Source organism: Eleutherodactylus coqui, chromosome 1 (genome assembly GCF_035609145.1).
Source record: "Eleutherodactylus coqui strain aEleCoq1 chromosome 1, aEleCoq1.hap1, whole genome shotgun sequence".
In the NCBI taxonomy this organism is placed as follows: domain Eukaryota; kingdom Metazoa; phylum Chordata; class Amphibia; order Anura; family Eleutherodactylidae; genus Eleutherodactylus; species Eleutherodactylus coqui.
Window position 1 is genome coordinate 272,007,303 of NC_089837.1, and position 16,281 is coordinate 272,023,583.

The window sequence follows — 16,281 nt, forward strand, 5'->3', positions numbered from 1 at the left end:
ACATTTATTTAGAGTTATAAATCTGGACCAGAATAAAAAAAAAGCAGAATGAACAAAAAAAAATCATTTCTCCCTTTCAACAGCAGTTACTAAGGATTAATGTCCAAGGTAATCAGGAGGAGCTTCTGGAACACTTAGAGAATGTCTTGCAATAGGGATTCATACAAACACCACCTCTGATGCTCACCTTTGGTAAGAAATGAGCTGCTTGGAGAATTCGTCTTCGATGTTGCAGGTTCAGGATCCCAATGTCTATTAGGTCCTGATCCTCCAATATATTATCTGTCTACAAGAACAAAAAAAAAAAAATCAAACCAAGAAGCAGACAGCATGTTTGTGGAAACAATCATCAAATGATCATTCACAAATGTATCAAATACCAAAAAAGGTAAAAAAATTAAAATAAAAAAAAACACTGTTCAACATAATTCACAATTATGCCCCCTGCAGATGGGCGGAAATTCCGCGGCTGGATTTCCTGCAGAATTTCCGCCTGTGCCCACCTGCATAGGATAACATTAGATAACGCAATCCTAGGCAGACGTCTGTGATTTGTCTGCGTGAAAACACACGAAGAAAACAAATCGCGGCATGTTCTATTTCTATGCGGGTCTCATAGAGGTCCGCATAGAAATGTCAGTGGTAACGGGCCGGCTACTCTATGCGAATGTGCCAGCTGGGCGGCAGCCGGCACATGAGCAGAGAGGAGACACTGGGAGTGGGTAAGCCGCATGGCTGTGCAGGGGCATGGGTCTGCATCCCGCTGCCAGAAGTCTCGCAGCGGGATCCGACCCGGCCGTGTGCAGGTGGCCTATCTGTTAGAGAAAATCTAACAAATATTTGCTTGTAAACTACACAGAATTCTAAAGGTCACCAAACAATAGAAAAAACAAAAGTCAAAAGAAGAGAAAGAATAGAAATGGGTACACATCACTTAAAAAAAAAAGGAAACTTCATGTGTCACAGTCAAAAATTTTGATTGGCAAAGACCGGTTCTGAGACCTACACATATTGTTTAAATGAATAGGCAATATCACTCAGCTAAGTGTTTTGACCCCTTAATAAATAATGTAAGAAAAATTGTAGAGGGTGATGAGGAGAAAGCAAATCTTTTAAATAGCTTTTTCTCCTGTGTATTCACAGAGGAAAACTAAATTATCCACTAAATGTCACCAAACTTACCCAGGAAGAAGTGCAGAGCAGTCTTCAAAAGATTAAAATAGACAAAAATCACAGGGTCCCAATGGCATATACACCCCGAGTTACAAGGAAAATAAATGTGATAGACAGACTCCCCCCCCCCCCCCCCCCCCGCGCGCCCCCGTTTCTTAGATTTAAGGACTCTATAGTGACAGGGACTGTTCCACTGTATTGGCGCATAGCCAATGTGGTGCCGATATTCAAAAAGTGGTGAAAAAGTGAACTTGGAAACCATCGGCCGGTACGTCTTACTACCATTGAGGGTAAAATGTTGAAAGAGTTTCTAAGAGATGCTAAAAAAGGTTTGGTGCCGTGTTAGCCAATAGAGTGAATTGTGATTGTTCTCAGTAAGAGAAACCAAGCAATCTTGTAGATATGATACCTTTTAATTGCTAACAAAAATACATGATGTTACAGCAAGCTTTCGGGGGAATCGCTCCCTTTGTCAGGCTAATGAATGAAACTAGTTTGGATGGCACATAATTATAACATACAGATGCAGAGGGGAGGGGAGGGGGACACCACTCTTGAGCTAAATAAATTTGCACACAGAGAAATTTGAGACTTAAAAAAACACAAGAGACAGTCTGAGCAGAGAGACATACACTAAATCAGTCCAGGGAGTTGATGAATGCAACAGTTTTATGATTTTATCACTAATGCACACATAAGAAGATAAAAATACTACCTCAACAGCTCCACCTATTAGAAGGAAACATTCTTACAATCAATTTCAGAATTTTTTTTTGCATAATTATATTTTTATTATCAGTTTTTTCATACATAAAGAAAAACAGGAGTGAAATAAATATAAGGGAGAAATAGAAAAATAAGAATTAGGGGGGAAAATTATAGATAACAACCAAAACAATGGAGGTACAATTCCATTTTCCAGATATATCATTGTTTTGTACAGGTTGTTTACTAGTCAGGCGTTGCTGTGTGGGGAGCTATGACAGGGGTTATGTGGATGTGCGGGAATAGCTATGTGTGTGTGTCTAGCTGGGGGTGTTTGAGAAAGGGGTGACTTTCTGTACTCAGGCTCAGACTATCTTATCTGCCTGAGGGTCTTTTGCTGTGTATAATTCTGCCACCACGGATTCCGATCACAGAGGGTTAGATGACGTGTAGTCCAACCAAGCCGCCCAGAACGATAGTCAGGGGGATTTGGTAACAAATCTGCGTGAGTAGGCCTCCTCGAAGTGGAAGGTGCAATTCACTGAATTTCTCACTTCCAAAATAGAGGGGGCCTCTTTTGATCTCCAACCTCTGGCGATTGTCAACCGTGCCGCTAGAATAATGTGCGAGGTAAGGGCCGAATGGAAAGGAGAGGATTTGTTATTGTCCGGGGAAACAAACTGGTGTGTGACCGAATAAATAAAGTCAAATACAATGTTCCAGAAAGACCATACGACTGGGCACGACCTCCACATGTGGAAGTAGGTGCCTTTTGCGCCACATTCTCTCCAGCAAGTCTCCGGCACTTCTTTATTCATCCTGGATATTCTTGCTGGGGTCAGGTACCAGCGGAGAAAAATCTTTTGGGAAGCTTCCCAGTGGGAGATACCGTAAGATATTTATTTCGTCCAAGCAAGTGCACGGTTCCAGTCTTTCAGACTAAATTGTTGTTTGAAATCAGTTTCCCAAAGTGTCATATGGACTGACTTGGATTGTGCGATCTGTGAGAATAAGTTCTCATAGAAGGTTGATATGCCTCCGGGAGTACCCGCAGAAAGTGAGAAAAAATGAAAGCCGCCTTGGGAAATATTGGATTATGGATGTCTAAGGATTGTAGTGCGTATCTTAATCTCAAATATGAGAAACCCATTTTACTAAGGAGATTGAATACTTTACTTAGTGTGGGGAAGTCCATTACGGCCCCTCCGTCGCAGAGATCTTTTATTTTTCTGACCCCACGTTTCCCATTTTCCGTATTCGAAATCTGGGAGAATGGAGGAGAGAAATCTCAGTGGGAGGGCCGTGGCAGAGACCTTATCTGAGGCCGATGAGGTTAGTTGGTTCCAAGTCTGGGCCGATACCTGGAGACTTGGTAGCGCATGTGTCGGCAAAGGCGGTGGTCTGACTCCCAGCAGGGAGATCAGGGGGGCACCCAGACTAGCAGTTTCTATATCCGCTCATTTTTTGTGAGATGATGTAGCCCATCACTGTTTGATTTGGTCTAATATAACCGCCGCAAAATATCTTTTGATGTCGGGAGCTCTCATGCCGCCTAATTCGTATGGTTTCGCAAAGGTGGAGAATTTGACTCTAGCGTGTGATCCTCCCCAGATAAATCTGTTAATAAGGGCTTGGAGTTTGGACAGAAAATGTATAGTGATTGGAATCGTTACTGTTCTGAAGACATACAGGATTCGAGGGAGGATCATCATTTTAACAGCTGCAATTCTGCCCAACCAGGATATGAAGGGTTTAACGAAAGTTGTTTGGAATACGTGGAATCCGATTGAGTGGCAGGTAATTTTTGGAGAAGGTAAGAGAGCTTGGGTACGTTATATTAATGCCTAGATATGGGATAGATTGTTCACACCAGGTGAAGGGGAAGGAGTTTGATATCGCTTGTGTTGTTTTAGCATCTAGGCCGATGTTTAGCATTTGGGATTTTGTGTTAATGTTATAGTATGAAACCTCGCCAAATTGAGTTAAGGTGGTTTGGGCGCGCGCCAAGAAAATGGAAGGGTTAGTAATTGCTAATATAACGTCGTCCGCGCATAGCCCTATCTTGTGTTCCTGTGTTGCTATTTTAATCCCCTGGATGTCCTGGTTACTCCTGATTAGTTCCGCCAGCGGTTCCATCATCAGGGCAAATATTAAAGGTGAAAGGGGGCACCCCTGTCTTGTGCCATTAGAAATGGCAAATGAAGGGGACAGACAGCCCGAGGAAAGGACCCTCGTGGAAGGCGAAGAGTATAGGGACATGATTGCCGTTTTAATGAGCCATAAGAAACCAAACCTCTCCAGGGTGGCCTCCAGGAATCCCCAATGAATTCGATCAAATGCTTTCTCCGCATCTAATGCTAAAAGCAGTGCAGGTATATCATTCCTTTCCGCCACCATGACGAGGTTCAAGAACTGCCGGGTACCATTGGGGGCCTGTCTTTGAGGGACGAATCCCACCTGATCTGTTGCTACCAACGACAGGAGGACCGAGAACAGCTTTATACTCAGGAGTTTCGCATAGATTTTGACGTCCGTGTTCAACAGGGCCGAAAGTTAGCCGGGGATGTGCTTTCTTTTCCTGGTTTGGAGATTGTGACGATCAAGGCCTCCAACATTTCGGGTGGAAAGGAGACGCTTTTCATCGTCCCGTTGAACACAGACGCCAGATGCGGGGCCGGCAGAGGGGCAAATTTTTTAAAGTAGCCGTTTGAAAAGCCATCTGGGCCAGGTGTCTTATGAGGCTTTAAAAGTTTTATCGTCTCAATAACTTCCTGTGAGGAAATTGGTGTAGAGAGTGCCGCTGCTTGTTCAGGGGTTAGGCGGGGGAGGATCACGCTTTGTAAAAAGTTCTGTATTTCTTCCTTTTGGGGATGATGTATAGTTGAATTGTGCTTCAGATTGTATAGAGAAGAATAGTATGTGGCAAATGCATTTGCTATCTTTTGAGGGTGTATAATTTTCCTGCCCAGAGGATCTAGGAGGAATCTAATTCTTTCTTTAGCCTTAAGTTCTTTAAGTTGTTTTGCTAAGAGAGCACCTGTTCTATTATCGTATGCATAAAATTGCATTTTAAGTTTTTGAAATGTAATATCATGTCTGGTGGCTAATAAGTTTTGGAGTTTTGCCCGGAGTTCAAAGAGATCTGCTGTTTTCTGTGGGAACGGGTTGTTTTTATTTAGTGAGTCAAGAGTTTTAATTTGATCCGTTAGGCGGCTGAATTCTTCCTCTCTTTTCCTCTTAGCTCTTGCTCCATATTTTATAAACATGCCTCTCATAAAAGCTTTGTGTGTATTCCACACAGTAAATGTGCTTGAAACAGAGCCCACATTATTCTCAAAAAATCTCTCCAGCTCCTCCCTGAGTGGCTGTTCATATTCAGGATGGTTAAGAATGTATTCGTTTAGTCTCCACGGGGATGATGGGGAGAGAGTAAATTTCTCTTGGAGGGCTAAAGATATGGGGGCGTGGTCAGACCATGTGATAGTTCCGATCTCGGCCTGTAGAACCCCAGCTAGACCCCTCCGCGGCAGCAGAAAGACATTGATTCTGGAATGGGAGGAGGAGTGTGGCAAGGAAAGGAATGTATAGTCTCTTTCCGATCCATGTAAACACCTCCAAACATTGTGTAGATCCTCTAAGTGTAGGATCGGGACAACAGGAGATGGACCTCTGCCCTTTGCAGAGGAGTCCAGCACCGAATTAAAGTCTCCCCCAATTACTAAGTTACCCTCCTGGATTTTAGACACCTCTGATAAGACGTGTCTAAAAAATCTGGCCTGGCGTTTGGGAGGAAAGTAGATGTTTACGAAGGTATAAATAGTGGCATTGATCTCGCATATTAACATTATGAAGTGGCCCATTGGGTCTGCATATATATTTCTTTGAGAGAATGCTACGGTCTGGTTTATACGATAGCTATTAGGACTCCCTTTTTCTTTTTCTCCGAGTTTGAGGCAAAGAAAAGGTTCGGGAACTTAAGGTGTGTGCAGGGGGGGTGTTTGTCCCTAATAAAATGGGTTTCCTGAACAAAAAAAGACATCCGAGTGGGATTTGAGGGCTTCTCTCCAGACCCTTTACATTTAAAGATGTAATGTTAATAGGCATGTCTGGCAGATGGGTTAAGAGCAGGGTTAACGTGTCGTCTTGTCATGTTAAGTAGGAAAACGGGTAGGGGAAGAGACTTCCTAGAAAGCCAATTATAACAAATGTTAATGTAGAAATGAAGGTGAACATCAAAATGTTGTTCAACCAGTGCCAACAGGTGCTGGGTGATTGGCAATTGGGGGGGGGGGGGGAATAGCATTTCGAACCATCCGTAAGTGGCTCCAGAAAGTGGAAAAAGCGAAAATGAGCACGTGACTTGGTGGAACGCCAAATCACGCGTGTCAACCGTGTTTATCTGCGGTTGACCAATCTTTGTCGACCCTTGAAGGGGATCTCCCAGTCAGCCTAGGGGATTTCTGAGAGACCGGAAGTTCCCATGCCTTCAGAAGGGAATGGCCTTCTTCCACCGATGCTACATGGAGAGTTCCGTTCCTAGGTATCAGAAGTTTAGTGGGGAAGCCCCACTTGTATTTGATATGGGCCTCTCGCAGTGCCGCTGTGATTTCTGCAAATTGCCTGCGTGCTTGTAGTGTAGCAGCCGAGAGGTCTGGAAATATTTGTACATTTTCGTAAGGGGCTGGGAGTGTCCCTCTACGTCCTCCAGCAGACAGAATTTCTTCCTTGATTTTATAGAAGTGGATCCTTGCCAGGATATCTCTTGGTGCGGATTCTGGTACTGACCGGGCTTTTGGGATCCTATGGCCTCTGTCGATAGCGTATTCCACTTCGGGGAGATCCGGAAGGAGAGTTTGAAGCATCTTGAGAAGATATTGAGGGATGTCGGGTGGAGACACAGTTTCTGTAATTCCTCTAAATTTAAGATCGTTCCTTCTGGAACGGTCTTCCAGGTCTGTGACTTTTTCTTGTAGTAGGGATAATTCCTCTTCAAGATTTGTGTGTGCGCCTACCAGTTCTTTGTGGGCTTTAGTAAATTCTCCTACCGGTAGTTTCTATTCAATCTGGTCAGTTCGGGTTGCCAGGTGATCTATGTTGGATTGTAGTTGCCCTGAGAGATTTTGGATGTCATGTCGTTCGAAATATCTTTTTGTAGTAATAATAACAAATTCTTCAGGGTGTTGATCGTTAGAGGGCTCTCGGAGTCTGGGAATGTCTGGAGGTTGTTGGTAGGTTCTGCCATTGGGGATGTTCCTTGCGGTTGATTGTTTTTACTTTTTTTTTTAGCTACAGGGCCCTTTGAGGAAGGAGAGGTTGGTGAAATTCCTTGAGCGCTGGTCTTGCTGCTTCCTTTGTTTGAGGTGGTTGGGCTGCCCGGAGTAGGGGAGAGGGAGCCCGGAGTAGAATTTTGGGATGGAGTTTTGGGGCTTTGGGCGCTAGTTGCCTCCTCTGTTTCAAGGTTGATTGGGTGGGAAGTAGCGGGGCTGTTTCTATTGCAACGAGGTCCGGGGGGAAAAAATTCTGAGAGTCTCCTCGGGACGGCCGGTTTTATGCGGCGCTTTCCCATCATGAATAGTCAATGCAGAATTATACAACTTGGGATGGACACTGGTAGTGTGTAGAGAAATCAGCTAAAGCAGACCAGTGGAGTGGAGAACATTGGAAGACGTAGTCAGGGTGGTCGATGACTTTCAGGGTTTCATTAATGCTAGGTGGACTTGTTATGAGCTGTTTTGGAGCCACATATTTATGGAGGGGACTACGTTATTCAGCCATGCTATTCCGTCATGTGAACAGGAGTGCGGCGGTTCAATGCCATTTCAGAAGTTTGATTAGCGAGTAGTTTTACTGTTGAGAGAACCGCCCAGGAGTGCTTCCCTCTAGGGGATGGGATAGTCCTTGTATCAGGTCCGGGAGCTCACTTTTGTTAAGTCTTGGGCTGAAAATGATGCTGCTACGTCGGAGGGATATGTGAATTCCCAGACTGTTAGCTTGGCAGTAAGGTTAGGAGCCTGCAGTACTCAAAATAGCCACAAGGTGGCAGTGAGGCTTTGTGGAAGGCTGTGGGGGGGGGGGGGGCCCTGTCAAGAGCAGCACAACTTTCTTTTCTCTGTGACTGGGTAAGCCTTCTCTACCCCCCAATTGCAATATGGGGGGCTTTACTCTTCCTTTTCTCAGTTCCTCTGGGCTGAAGGATTCTTGGGGAGTGACGGGCCTCTGTACTATTGGGTACTAACTCCCCTGGTGTGTAGCCCTCAGGTTTGTCCAGCAGCCTTTGAGGGGTCTCTGGACTGTTTGGGGAGAGCAGGGGAAAGTGTAGCAGCAGACTTTATGCTTAGCTGCTGTGTGCTCCCCGCAGTCTCTTTACTATATGCAGCCGTTGCCAGGAGTCTGCTCCCCCTCCCCTCTGCAGGGTCCTACCTCCGGTCACTCTTCTCCTGCCGGCTGTTGTTCCTCCTCCGCTCTTCTGTGCCTAACGCTGTCTTTCCCGCTGCAGTGGTGCCCTCCGGTTTCCCCTTCTCCTTCACCTCTGCGCTCGGAAGTTTCTGGGCCTCCTTCCGGCCGCCGACGCCCGGCACTGCAGCCCGTGGCTTCTCCTGGTCATGTAGGCCTCGCTTCACGCCGGACCCGATGCCCTCAAGAGATGGCTCAATCTGTTCCGCTGGCTCTGGCGAGTCCCTTCCTCCGCTTTTCGGGGTTCTCCTGGGTGATCACCCGCTGGTAGGAGCCTAAAAGAGCGTTCCTTTGTCGGAGCTCTTCTTACTGCAGCGCTTCCCGCTGCCCGCCAGGCCACCCCCCCCCCCCCACCCCATTTCTGAATTTTTATGGGAAGAACAAAAAACGATTGGGAAGAGGACACCTGTCTTGACCTCCTTCAGACCTTTCATATTCCCTACTTTAAGAGGGGCCTGGACACCATTCTAAAGCATTACAATATTACATGTTCTAGTCACTAATTACTTCATAAGGGTTGTTGATATAGAGATTATTCCGATTGCCAGATTGCAGTCGGGAAGAAATCGGTTTCCCTTAAATGAGGAAAATTGGCTTCTACCTCATTGGGGATTTTTGCCTTCATCTGGATCAACCCTAAGGGGGTTTGGAGTTAATAGGCTGAACTGGATTACCTTATATACTGTGTTACGATTATCTCCGCTCAAGGAGAACAAGAGAACAGTTTATGAAGTCGGACCACCAACGATTCAAATTTCTGACATTTGACATGTGCACAATTAAAGGAGATTTATGTTGCTTGTATTGTTTACAAAGCATCATTTTTTCAACTGCAAATGGCGATGCCTGGCCCAGACAGCTAGTACAGGAATTGCTACACTTGCTCTGACTTGATGAGCACATTTAAGTGTATGTGTCCACGTTGTGGACATACCACAACATTATCCACTGCATGGGAACATACCCTAAGGCCTCAAGTCAACAGGCCCACAGTTTACCCGTGCAGAATTCTGCAGCAGATTCCACCCGGCCCGCAGACATGAGGCAGGAACATACCGAATACTCACCTGTCTTGACATGGAGAGCGCTGCCGAATCCTCTTTCTTCTGCCCGGCGGATGCGCTCGGGACGCTGGCAGCGTGTCGGGCGCATGCGCCATCCTGTCCTTGCTTTTTTTTTAAACTCCTGCTTTTCCGTGGTACGGACGCAACGTCAGCTGCGTCCGTGTCGTGGGGTGTATGGCTTCCATTGACTTCAATAGAAGTCGGGGAGCCATCCGTGCAGGAAAACTGCACAAAATAAAGCAAGCTGTGAGTGTTTTCCTGCGAATACGACCTGTGCGCCGGGAAAAAAGGACATCTGCAGGTATTTAATTACGCATTTTGCGCATGTAGCTTGAAAAAACATTCTTCAGGAATTTCAGAAGTGTTTATCGTAGGTTGCCGCTACATATGACTCGTAGGCAGCACTACAAGTCGAGTTTGCTCAGCAGAAACGAAAAGGAAGGCTTTTTTTCTCTTCAGCTCTCAGAATTGGATTGCTGATCAACAGCAGGGCAGCATTATCAGGGAGCAAATAGGAAGGAAGTACAGAGTAGGGAATTGTTAGAAATGTACTTTCAAGCAGCATATAAGGAGGGATGTGACGTCCATCTTGGAAAACAGCAAGGCAGGGAAACCTCAAAAATAGACGAAAGGATAAGAAAGTAATGAACAGCTTTGCATAAACATAGCGAAAACACCTTTCATATCTGGAATTTTTGAGACTTAAAAAATACTCTTTTTTTTTTTTTATCATTTACTACCTATCCATAAGACAGGTGATAAGTGTCTATTCCACTGAAAAAATTGCACCCATCAAGAAAATCAACCAGGGGTGTACTGAGCGTTTTGACACCACAATGTTTCAAAGAATAGGCCTCTCTTGCTTTTGAGCATGGTGGCCACATGCTGTTGTTATTTATGTAAGGGTGGCAATCTTGGTTGAGCAGTGTTTGTACAAAATCCCACACTATTTTCCCCACCAACTACCAGGAAGAGGGGAATTTTGGGGGTTCAATTCTGATATCGATGCCATTGTAAACTCTACACGTGTGGGTGTATCATGCGGTACATAGCTAATTTAATTAACTTGCCCTCTTACTATACTTGGCAGCATTAAAAGCCTCTCTTTAAAATGGGACTCCTCTATGAAAATGCATTTTTCAGCGACTGGGCATACCTTGCACAAAAATGATCAAGGACAAGCTTGGTTTAAAGAGACAGTCAAATGAGGAATCATTTTGGGATTGAAACTGAAGTAAATCTTACGTTTTTACATTGCATTGATAATATACAAAGTGTATCCAAGACACGGCCATGCAAAAACAGATATTTTTGGTATAACTTACCGTAAAATCTCTTTCTCGTCGCGTTCATTGGGGGCCACAGCCTAGACCATGGGATATAGCCACTGCCCTAGGAAGCGACACTAAGCAAAAAAGTGTTAGCTCCTCCCCGCTGGCTATATTCCCCCTGCAGGCACTCAGCTAATTAGTCTGTCTGCAAGCAGTAGGAAGCCAGTGGGAGTACATTTATACATATTGTGTTATATACATACCAAACATAAATCTGGCGTAAATCTTTGCCACCAAAAAAATGACCGAAGAACAGAGAGTTCCGGCAACCGCCTAAATAATAAGGGGTGGGTGCTGTGGCCCCCAATGAACTCGACGAGAAAGAGATTTTACGGTAAGTTATACCAAAAATATCTGTTTCTCGTCCGTATCATTGGGGGTCACAGCCTAGACCATGGGACGTTCACAAGCAGTCCCGAAAGAAACATATATTGGGTGGGCACTGTACGTGCGGTCAAACGACTGCCGCCTGCAAGATTTTCCGTCCAAGAGCGGCGTCGGATGATGCGGCTATGTGGACTCTATAAAACTTCGAAAAAGTATGTACGGAAGTCCAGGTGGCTGCCTTACACACCTGGAGGGCTGAGGCTCCGTGACGGACTGCCCAGGAGGCCCCTACCGCCCGTGTGGAGTGGGCCGTAACCCGAAATGGTGGCGAGCGTCCCGAGGCTCGATATGCTTCCGTTATCAGGGACCTTATCCATTTCGATAGGGTGATTTTTGAGGCTGCTAGGCCCCTTCGGGTCCCCTCCGGAATAACGAAGAGGGAGTCGGTCTTGCGGAAATCCCTTGTTCTCTTCACATAGGTTCTCAGCGCCCTTACTACGTCCAGGTGGTGCAGTAGTTTCTCCTTTTTGTGTACTGGATTTGGACAAAAGGAGGGCAAAACGATTTCTTCATTAATATGAAACTGAGAGACTACTTTTGGTAAAAACTCGGGTGATGGTCTTAGTACCACTTTGTCCTGGTGGAAGGCCATATATGGTGTTTGTATAGACAATGCCGCTAGTTCTGAGACCCTCCGGATCGATGTGATAGCGACGAGAAATGCCACCTTCCAGGTTAGTAACCGCATAGGGATTTCCCTGAGCGGCTCAAACGGCTGGTCCGTAATAGTGTCTAACACGAGATTGAGCTCCCAAGTTTGGACCGGAGGCTTAAACGGGGGTGTTGTATGGGCAACTCCTTGCAGGAAAGTCCGTACTGCCATCCTGTTTGCAATTGATCTTTGGAACAGTACCGTTAGTGCTGACACCTGGCCCCTCAGCGATCCTACCCTTAATCCTACTTCAAGGCCTGATTGTAGGAATGCAAGAATTCTGGATACCAAAAACTGCATTGGTTGTAAACGCCTCTCCTCGCACCAGATGAAGAAGCGCTTCCAGACTCTATAGTAGATTGCTTTTGCTGCTTTTCTGGCTCGTATCATTGTCTGGATGACATTCTCCGCATAACCTTTCCTTCTCAATACCTCGGTCTCAACGGCCAGGCCTTCAAATGTAGAGACCTGGAATCCGGGTGAACAAAAGGCCCCTGGGATAGCAGGTCTCTTCGCTCCGGAAGGTGCCACGGTGTGTCGAACAGCATTTCTATGATGGCCGCGTACCAGCTCCTTCTTGGCCAATTTGGTGCTACCAATATTGCTGGTCGGCCTTCCTGCTTGATTTTCCCCAGGATCCTCGGTATGAGCGGGATTGGCGGGAATACGTATAGGAGTTTGTACTCCCTCCACGGAATTGTCAGGGCATCGGTTGCTGCTGCCTGTGGGTCCCGGGCTCGGGACACAAATGGGTGTATCTTGCAGTTTAACCGTGACGCCATGAGGTCCACATCTGGTGTGCCCCATTTCCGGCATATCGTCTGAAAAATTTCTGGATGCAGGCCCCATTCGCCGGGATCTATCCTTTCCCGGCTTAGGTAATCCGCCATCCAGTTTTCTACTCCGGGGATGTACACCGCGGATATTGAGCTTAGATGCCTCTCTGCCCATGTCAGTATGGCTGCCACCTCGCTCATTACCGACGAGCTCCGTGTCCCACCTTGCCGGTTGATATAGGCCACCGCTGTGGTGTTGTCCGTCTGGATGCGTACGCTTTTTCTCTTGAGACTGGGCCCGAAGTGTTGGAGCATCCGGTAGATGGCTCGCAGTTCTAGAATGTTTATGTGAAGCCTTGCCTCTCTTTGTGACCACACTCCTTGAACCGATTGGTCCCTCAGTGTTCCGCCCCAACCCGAAAGGCTGGCGTCCGTCGTCACTACTGTCCATCGCCTGGGGCCCAACGGTCGCCCTGCCTGAAGCCTGCCAGGTCTCAGCCACCATTTCAGTGACCCTCGGACCTGAGGGGTTATCTGGATCTGCCGTTCCAGGGTCAGCCGGGACCCATTCCAGCGTGACAGTATCAGGTGTTGTAACATCCTTGATCGGAACTGAGCGAAGGGGATTGCCTCGAATGCTGCCACCATCTGGCCCAGGATAGCCATGCAGTATCTGATGGTCAGTGGTTTCCCCTGCCTTAGGGACCGGACGCCCTGCTTGTGTGCCTTTGCTTGAGGTAGCAGGATCCGGTGGAGGCTGGTGTCGAATATCATGCCCAGAAATTGCAAACGTTGTGTTGGTATTAGGCATGACTTTTCGTGGTTCACTATCCAGCCGAATTCTTGTAGGGTTTTTATCGTGACGTTCAGGCTCCTGACGTTGTCGTCCCACGATGGTGCTTTTATTAGTATGTCGTCTAGGTATGGAATAGCCGCTATACCTTCCGCATGAACTAGCGCCATCACTGCTGCTAGTACCTTCGTGAAAACTCTTGGTGACATAGACAGGCCGAATGGCAGCGCCGTAAACTGAAAGTGCCTTCCCTGTGTTTCGAAGCGGAGGAATTTCTGATGTGTTTCCCGAATTGGGATATGAAGGTAGGCGTCCTTGATATCTATCGAGGACAGAAATTCCCCCGGCTGCATGGATGTTATCACGGACTTGACTGACTCCATCCGGAAATGTTTTGTCCTGACGAATCGATTCAACCTCCTGAAGTCCAGGACCGGTCTCACTCTGCCATCCTTTTTGGGTACTAGGAAAAGGTTCGAGTAGAACCCCTGCCTCTCCTGGGCTCCTGGCACTGGTTTCACAACCCTTTGTGCTAGTAGGTTCTGTACTGCTTGTTGTAGGTTGGCTACCCCTTCCGGAGAGGACGGCACTCTGGACTTGCAGAAAAAATTCGCCACGTCTGTTTTGTTTTAAATGAGGGGCCCCTCTTTGACTCTGCGGGGGTTCTCGCAGAGTGGGACCACTGCCCCGCCCCTGGGCGGGATGGAAAGCGCCGAAAGGGCCTAAAGAACGGCTTCTTTTTTAATGGGGCCTTCTCCTTTCTTGCCGCCATTTGCGGTAGTGACGTGCTCTTGCCGCCTGTGGCATCCTTTATCATGACATCCAGTTTGGGGCCGAATAGCCTGTCTCCTTCAAACGGCAATTTCGTTAGCGCTATCTTGGACGCTGTATCCGCTGACCAGCTCTTCAGCCAGAGTGTTCTCCTTGTCGCTACCGATGCGGCGGACGCCCGGGCCACAAATTTAGCTGCGTCAAGCTGAGCTGTGCATACAAACTTATTTGCCTGTATGATATTATCTGTCAGCTCGAGCAACTCACTTGGTGGAGCGCCTGCTATGATGTCTTTCCGTAATTGTTTGGCCCAGGCTGTGGACGCCTTACTGACCCATGCAGCCGCAAATATCGGTTGCAAGGCTGTGCCTGTGGCTTGAAACACTGTTTTTGCCAAGGTGTCCAGCTTCCTGTCTTGCGGGTTCGCTAGCGTCGCTACTTCGGCTGTTGGCAATGCTGTGCTCCTAGCTAGTCGTGACACGGGTGGGTCGACTACTGGAGGTACCGCCCAACCCTTTTTCAAGCCCCCTGGGAACGGGTAAGTAATTTCCCAAGTCTTCCCGGGCTGCCTGAATTTTTTATCCGGGTTCTGCCACTCCTTGTTAAGGGCTTCCGAGAAATCCGGGTGGTCCGGAAAGACCTGTCGTGATTTCCTCTGTCGTCTAAACGACACCGTGGACGGGGCCGTCTCTACTGTTTCCTCCGTAACCTGGAGGGTTTCCCTTACTGATATTACCAGGCTATCCATTAGGCTGGCTAGGCGTGACACTTGTTCTTCGTCTAGTTCAGACACTGACGAGGCACCAGAGTGGTCGTAGTCTTCCGACCCGCTGCCCTCACCTGCCGTTTGGGCCGTGTCATGGGATGCCCGAGAGCAAGACGCTCGTGGGGACTCATGGTGAGCCCGGGCCTGTCTTGTAGAATACCGGGATCGCGACGAGTGCCGTGATCTATGATACGTATGCACAGATTCTCTGGAGCCGTGAGAGCCGCGAGAGTCCCCGGACCGCCTGGACCTGGGGGACCTACCTGACCTCCTGGTGCGCCGTGATCTCCGGGGGGAGTCCTCGCTACTGCGGGACCTCCTCCTCTTGCGTGTCCTCCCTCGTGCGTATTCCGAGGAGGATGCGTCGGAGCTGAGCTCTAACCGGCGTAAAATTGCCGCAGAGGATGAGGCCAGGCCGGAAACGGCAGCGGCCAGGGACCTTGCCCATTGGGGCTCGGGCCCTGGCTCCACAGGGGCGGCGGGGGGCACCGGAGTCCCTGGGGGAGCGCGTGCCGTGGTACATCCCGCGCAGCGGGGGTCAGTTTGACCGTACGCAAATTTAACGCTGCATGTAGAGCAAGCGTAGTGCTTCACCCTCCCCTTGGCCGGGCTGGAACCCTCTGATCTGGGGTCAGACATGGTAACACAACACAATTTGCAACTGGTGGGTACCGTTTACAGGAATGCCTGCAGGGGGGGGAGGGGGAGGGCGAGGGGAGAACACCGCAAAGTGCCACCTTGGGCAAGGCTTACCCGGTCTAGCAGCTGTTTGTGCGGTTCCCCTCGTCCAGCTGGAGCCTCTGGTCCTGACGTTTGAATGTTGTCGGGAGTCGACACGGGTACACACACACGATCTCGTAGCGTTGGTGACCCGGCAGGCGTTGTGGCAGGGACTTGCTGCGTCGTCGTCACTGCTGCTGGTGCCCGAGACAGGAGGTGCTGCTGCTGTCCGGATGCTTCTCCGCAGCAGAGGGACACTGCAGGGCTGGATGGCTGGACGGCTGCTGCTCAGAAGCGCTGCTGCCCAGGAGGGCTGCTGCTCAGGAGGGCTGCTGTGGGCTCGGAGAGCTGCACAGTGCCGGGCTCAGGCGTGCAGGCAAGCCAACACGCTGTGCTGCAGAGAGCGGCCATTCCTCTTTCTGGCTGCCCTTTTTAAGCTTGCCGCGGTCGGAGGGGGCGTGGCCTGGCCGGGAAGCGTCCCCGTGACCCGGAAGTGATGTCTTCCGGCCGTGACGACGGCGCTCCGCCCCCCGGAGCGCCGCGCCCGGAAGTGGCTTGCCGGCCGGCGCCCCGGCGTCCTGACCTGCCCTGCTTCTATCCCTGCCAAGGGAGAACTGCCGCCGCTGCTGCCTCTGCCGTCCGGGAGTTGTGATGGCCGCGTACCCCAGGTAACCTGCGTCTGTTGCTGCT

At 48.6% G+C, this 16,281-nt stretch overlaps 1 protein-coding gene across 1 annotated transcript in view; it reads right to left on the reverse strand.

The window, feature by feature from the left end:
• ANKS1A (ankyrin repeat and sterile alpha motif domain containing 1A) overlaps window positions 1-16,281 on the reverse strand; it is a 357,683-nt gene that overhangs the window by 71,288 nt on the left and 270,114 nt on the right. Inside the window, exon 16 of the mRNA XM_066582735.1 lies at window positions 188-286. Coding sequence (XP_066438832.1) covers window positions 188-286 — 99 coding nt within the window. The remainder of the gene's footprint in view (window positions 1-187; window positions 287-16,281) is intronic.